This window comes from Oreochromis niloticus, linkage group LG1, assembly GCF_001858045.2.
Source record: "Oreochromis niloticus isolate F11D_XX linkage group LG1, O_niloticus_UMD_NMBU, whole genome shotgun sequence".
Classification (NCBI taxonomy): domain Eukaryota; kingdom Metazoa; phylum Chordata; class Actinopteri; order Cichliformes; family Cichlidae; genus Oreochromis; species Oreochromis niloticus.
Genome location: NC_031965.2, coordinates 22,238,702 through 22,245,315, shown reverse-complemented (window position 1 = coordinate 22,245,315; position 6,614 = coordinate 22,238,702). Strand labels below are relative to the sequence as shown.

General features: G+C 44.5%; 1 protein-coding gene across 3 annotated transcripts in view; it reads left to right on the top strand.

Moving 5' to 3' along the window:
- The first annotated feature begins 1,620 nt into the window (after positions 1 to 1,620).
- Positions 1,621 to 6,614, top strand: part of cgnl1 (cingulin-like 1) — a 32,528-nt gene continuing 27,534 nt past the window's right edge. The window contains exons 1-2 of one of the 3 annotated variants that reach the window (XM_025906475.1): positions 1,621 to 1,968; positions 5,021 to 6,611. In XM_025906475.1, the coding sequence (XP_025762260.1) occupies positions 5,073 to 6,611 (1,539 nt within the window). In that variant the 5' untranslated portion in view covers positions 1,621 to 1,968; positions 5,021 to 5,072. Of the gene's footprint in view, positions 1,969 to 2,007; positions 2,104 to 5,020; positions 6,612 to 6,614 lie in introns of those variants that run through there. The other 2 variants (XM_005467067.3, XM_005467068.4) reach the window with 2 other exon arrangements.

Here is a 6,614-nt window from a genome sequence, read left to right as displayed (position 1 = left end):
AAATTCCCACATTGGCTTGGTGACTGTGAAAAGATGAAATCCAAAAAATAAAATGCATCTTCACAATTGCTGCTACAGGTAAGTTGGGCTGACCTGCTCCTGGAAAGCCTGCAGACCTCCTTATTGTATAATTGGGATAAGACTGAGGTGTGCACTGAGCATGCCCAGAGGTCCCAGCTGTGGCACCTCAGTGGAGAACAGACACCCATTGTGTGCGGCTGTAACCCAACACAGTGGCTCAGATTAAAGGCTGCGGTGCCGCGTGGTCTCTGCGGACAAAAATATAAACAGTGGGCCACTACAAAGGCGAAGGGGAAGCTAGGCCCCCAGTTTAATGAAGTTTACACTGCAGTGGCAAGATCTATAAAAAGACAAGTGAATGCACCGTTTCTTTCTCCTGCCATTCAGGAGGAGCATGGATGCACTGAAAAGAGAGGCTGGAGGTGCTTTAAGCAGCACTCACTTTAATGCCACTCTGAGTTGTATGACAGCTGTTATTTGAAGTTCATGGCATTGATTAGGCCCAAAGAAAATATTATTTAAACTAAACATGGTTCCTGTGTTTTTATTTTATATTAAATTGACATAATATGGTTTCAGGTACCTTTCAAAGTTGCAACATTTATTTCTTTCATAAATATATTAAACATGTGCTTTTCTAAAATTAGATTGAGAGCATCACTGCTTAAGTGATAATGAAGATTATATCCATAAAACATTTCAGTACAATAGCACTTTGTACTGAAAAAAAAATTGCCAGAAATTCAACGATTCAGCCAGTCTCCACTAAAGCTCATAAACATTTTCTTTCAGTAGCTTGAAAGGGTTTCTCACCAAACTAACAGTTATAGATGGAGACTCAGTAGCTTCAAATACACTGGAGATATTCAGCTTTACATTATCTCTTGACTGTTTTAAAGGTCATTTGCTCCATAAACGTTAAAACAGCCTGAGAAATAAGAAGTAAACTTGATGATTATTATTCGCAGCTTCTTCTGTGGCTTGTTTAATAATATTTCTCTAGCATGGGGCTACACTTGCTTGCTACAGGTGCCTGTTTATGATGGAAACTGAACATCAAGTACAGCACCTCAGGATCACTGACACTGACTGTAATCCTGCTGTCGTTTATAGTTGCACAGTGCCATTGGCTTCCCCCACTGAGAGCATGTTCACCATTACAGAGGCTGCACACAAACAGTATGCACTCCCCACAATCATCAGCATTTTTCTAGCATATCTGCTCAGCATAATAACTACCTCATGCCTTTTAAAGCTGGAGTGCATCCCTCACTCTCTGAGATACTCATTATTGACTTTCTGGTGATGCGTTTAGGTGCAGTCAGGTGAGCTTACTATCCACTAGATGACGCTCTCGGTTTTTAAAGACATTCACTTACAAATTGGATTTATGCGTAAATTATGTAACGTAGGAAATTTTCCCAGGAGTCTAAGTCACGAAACTTGTAGTTTGTTTTAGAAATTAATAGAAATGTACGAACTTTTATTGTGTTACACTACATGTCAAACACATTTTTGAACTACAAGGAGTTAATAAGAAGGAAAAATTAATGAATTAATTATTTGTCAGGTGTCAACTTTGACTACAATACTCCCCGCTGGTGCAGGAGCTTCTAAAAACCGAACTGAACCGAGCCGAGTCGGTCCAAACTGAGTGGGACCTGGGAGTTCGGGTAGTAGTCTGTGTGAGCTCTGCTCCAGGACCAGCGGACTGCTTTTGAGTGGGTGGGCGGGTAAAGTGCGCTTGTCTGAGGAGGCGGAGCGGCCCGGAGGGTCGGAACGTCCTTCTGAAACGGTTCTCACTCACTCTCAGAAAACAATTCAGGACCAAATAAGTTAGCAAAGTGTGGCGCGGGCACTTTGCAAAAGAGTTTAGCTTTTAAAACCGCTCGAAGAAAACTTTTTTCCAAACCTGGGATAAGTGAGCAAGCGAGAGCAACGACGCCGGTGAGTAACTAACTAGCTATCAGTAACTGTCCTGTGCGCTAGACTCTTTAACAGCCGTTAAACTCAGCCGGAGGAGAAAAAAAATTAAACGCATAGAAGGGTCGCTTATTTTCCCACACAGCTCGCTTACTTCAGGTGAGTGGCGCAGGTGAGAAAGAGGTGAAGTAAAACTTGAAGATGGTGGTGTGTTTCTGCCACCTGTTGCACTCAGCAGCCAAATAAGGAGAAACTGCGTCAAAATCAAAGCGCTGCTTCTTCGCTTTGGCTAACGAGCTACTGTGTGATTTCAGTTCTCAGATCTGCATCTAATTAACTGTTTTTTAAAATCTTATCTAACTTATTTTTTACAATTGCTCCTGTAAGGTCACGTTGCTTGTACTGTACCTGCCGCTAGAGATTAGTGAACTCCCATTCATGTTACGTAACTTAATAATAATTTCCCACCGTTTAAACCCTCACTGACAGGTTTGTTTCCAACTTTTTCCAAAGTTTGGTCCCATCTGGATTTAGTGTTTTGATATGAGAGTGGCTACAGGTGTTGACACAGAAAAAGACAATTTTTTGCACTTCACCCTCGCTTGCATCCTAACTTGCACTCTGGATGGGCATCACCAGAGTCGGTGAAGACAGCACAGGGGTCATTGAAGGCAGCACCGACCCTGTGTAGGACAGTGAGGCAGCTCACTGAGAGTTTCCTCCTTTTTGCAGTGAAAAACACAATGGGAGGAAAAAGTAACACACTTCTTGGAGCCCTTGTGTGTCAGATACATACACTAAGCATAAAAGGGTCTATTGTGTCGTCTCAGGCTGTCTCATCCTCCCTGACAGGACACCTTACCTCAGCCTTTCTCTCCTCCCTTTTGCGTGTGAAACTGACTAATTCTGGCTAATTGGAACATCATGTCATTAGTCTCGTGGAAACAAAGTTGAGTTGAATCATCTTCGTGGTTTGCTAGGAGTGGCCCACAAAAGTTTCTTGCAGTATTACTTGGTAGAAACTTGGGCTGTTTACAAGGCAAGATTTTATATAGTTTCATTAAGTTAAATGCTTCCCAGGTAGCTGTTGTTTCATGCCTTATATGGCAGATGTGTGTGTGTGTGTGTGTGTGTGTGTGTGTGTGCATTCACACATTTGATCAGTGAAGAGATACGAGGGGATCAGGGTGGTTTTTCAAGCTCAGCTAAATGCCTTAGTTTAAAATCTCCTGCCAGATAAAGTAGCCAGAGATGAATGTCTCTTTTGGCTTATCCATCCATCCATCCATCCATCCATCCATCACCTTCTGCTTATCTGAAGTTAGTTGCAGTGGCAGTGGGCTGAGCAGGGTATTACTGACTTCCTCTTCCTTAGCAGTGTTATCCATTTCCTCCTGGGGGATCCCGAGATGCTCCTAGGCTGCGTGACATATACCAGGAATATCAAACATAGCAGTACTGGCCCATTGGAGGCTCCAGTTGGGCCCACTGGCTTCAGTGAATGTGAAAACTGTAAAGATCGAGGGCATACATTTAGGACTTAACTTTCTTTTAATTAAGTTTTAAATTATTCTTAATGAAAGACATTGCCGAAATAAGTAAGAGACAGATTAACCAGCAAATGTTTTTTTATTAGTATTCCATCAAATAAAGATTCCTGTTTTAATTACAGGACAAAGTCGGTTACTTGTTTCTTTGAGTTACTGCAGTAGAATAGTACAATATTGGAAGATCTCAAAGGAAGTGTGTTATTTCATATATTATTAAACAGTAGTTACACTGATCCAACCCACTTAAGAGCAATTTAAAAGGACACGTAAAATCTCCCCAAGGAGTTCTTCGTTTTACTCAGGGTCTCCCCCTAGCTAGGCATGCCTGGAAAACCTCCAAAGTAAGGCATCCAGGAGGCAGATGGTTGAACTACCTCAGCTGGCTCTGTTCATCTGAGGTTAAGGTAAACCAGGGAGGAATCCACCATTTTGCTGCAATATCCACTTTCTAGCAAATTAGAAAAACCTGAAAAATAGACATGTAAAACAGCCAAATTTGTAGGTGCATTGCCATGAAACCCCTCATAGTACTATGTTTTCTAAATGATTATTGTCCATAAGTCTGTCTTGACCCATTTCACACTTATGTGATACATCCTACTTTTGCCCTTTCTTGTCAGTCTTATCAGTGTCTTCCTTCCAGGCCCACCTCTGTCCATCTTTGTATTGTAACATCAGAAAAGGACGCTATCAGCAAGACAAACAGGAACACGTTGAAAGGCCATTGTCCAGTGGTGGCTGCTGATGGCTTTGTCTCCACTGGCTTCCCTGAAAAACACCGGGTGGCTCACTTTTAATATTTGTACACAGTTTGATATTTATTGCCAGCTGCGCTCTCACGGTCTGGCTGCAAATCTGTCAGCTATGACAGACCTGCAGTTATTATGCATGTGACAGAAAAGGGCTCGATAACATTTTGTTGCCCTCTTTTCATGACTTTTCCCAGGGCTGCAATTAACAGTGTCATTTACAAGGCTCACCTGTGCCGTCTGTGCACACAGACAGAGAACTGAACCCAACACCTGCTGTGTTGGGTTATTTAGACATGACAGCTTTGAGATCTTTCCCTGGTTTAACTCATTCATATTCATGATGATACCTTTTAGCAGGTGAAGAGAAAGGCATAGTCTTTGTCAAGCAGGGTAAACAGTCATTTCGTTATATCATACCTGTTAGTCACACACTTGTGAGGCCTCGCTAAACAGTACCTGGCTGTTTCTGTTGTTAAAGAATGTGGCAGGAGTTGACTCATCTCTTGAGGGATATTATGGTTTCTGAGATGTTACAGGCAACACAAGGGGAGAACAGTGTCTTCATTTGGTTAGAGCACATTACTTGAGTAGTTTGACACAAAGGTCTCTCCTGGGAAAGAAGTAGAATAGAAGGAATGCGAGACAAGAAGGGAAAATGAAAGCTAGAACAATAAAGTTTCATTATTGGCTGAATGCACATCTAAGGAATCTGTGATGTTATTGAATTATGTAGCATCTCATCTCTGACTAATCCAGTGCTGCTTCTCCTTGCAGAGGTGCGTCAGTTGATCCAGGGAGAGGGATTTATTTTCCTTCTGCATTCCTGATGGAGTCGTACAGAGTGTCTGGCATTCCTAGCAGTGGACCACAGCGGGGCTACGCTCAGCCATCCCGCCCTTCCAAGCCACACAGTAATGGAGCTGGAACATATGGTCTCAGCATCCGAGTCCAAGGTATAGATGGACACCCCTTTGTGGTTCTCAACAACCAGGATGGGGGTCCCCAGACTTATATGGACCCCAGAGGTAATGGCTACGTCGACACAGAAGACTCTTTTATCAACAGCTACGATGAGTATGACTTTAGACGTGGCAAAGAGGCTGAATCTAACAGCCCCTTTGTGGAGTACAGGACTCAGAAGATGTTGCATTATACTGGTCCCCAAAATGGTGTCACAGAATCCCAAGGAAAGAAACCATCCTCCCTTCTGAACTTCCAGAAGCACCCTGAGATACTACAGCCGTATGATCCAGAGACCAACTCTCTGAACCTTGAGGGTTTCAACAGCCTTCCTGCAAGGCCTGACACTGGGAGCCAGCCCCAGAGTTGGTCCCCAAGATCTGCAGCATCTCACCGTAGGGCATCAAGCCTTGACCGGAAAAAAGATGCCACGCCACTTGAGAACAGACAGCCTACATCCCAAAGTGTGAATGAGGCAGGCTTTCCTAAGCTGAAGCCACAGCTCACTCAGCCTCAGAGCAGGCCACAGTCACAACTGTCCCAGCCACAGATCAAAGCTCCTCTTACCACCCTGAATCCAGCTCAACCCAAGCTGACCTCTAAAACTCCACATCAACCAGTTCCTCCAGCCCAGCCTCAGCCCTCCACTGTGTCGAGCCCTAGGAGCAGCACCACCTCCAGCCTTGAGCACACCCATCGTGAGCCTGATGTCCTTCCTCTGCGCAGGACTGATTCCAGCGAGCCAATTCTTCAGCCTTCTTCCCGCTCCCGCCACTCCTCCTCATCTTCCACCTCTAAGATGCCAATGGATGAACAGATGGAGGCCCTTTATGCAGACACCATAAACCGTCACGAGAATCGTCGCTACATCCCTTTTATGCCTGGTTCAGGCAGAGATATTGACACAGGCCCTATACCCGGTGTTGATGAGCTCATTGAGAAGTTTGATGGCAAAGATGGCACTCAGCGCAGAGGCAGGGCGGGGCGCAGAAACCGGATCAATCCAGAGGACAGGAAGCGCTCACGAAGTGTTGATAGTGCCCTCGGCCTGCGAAATAGCTCTAGCTACACGGAGCTACATCGAGGCACATCCAAGGAGCATGTCCTGCTTCCCTCACAGCTGAGGATGCAGAAATCAGCTGGGAGTCAGGACTCCTGGCTCGTAGATCACGTTGACTCCAGCTCTCATGCCACCAGTGCACCTGGCTCCCCACAGAACACCATCTCTAAAGCTGTTGGCTCTATACAGGGTTACAAAAACCCTCAGACTCGGTCCTCTTCTCTACCGTTTAAGAGTAAAGCGAGTGAGGACAGTGAAAAGGTTTTAACATCTTCACTGTCATCCTCATTATCCAGGCCATCTTCTTTAGCAAACAAAAAGCCCGGGACAGAGGCGGATGTACAGGTA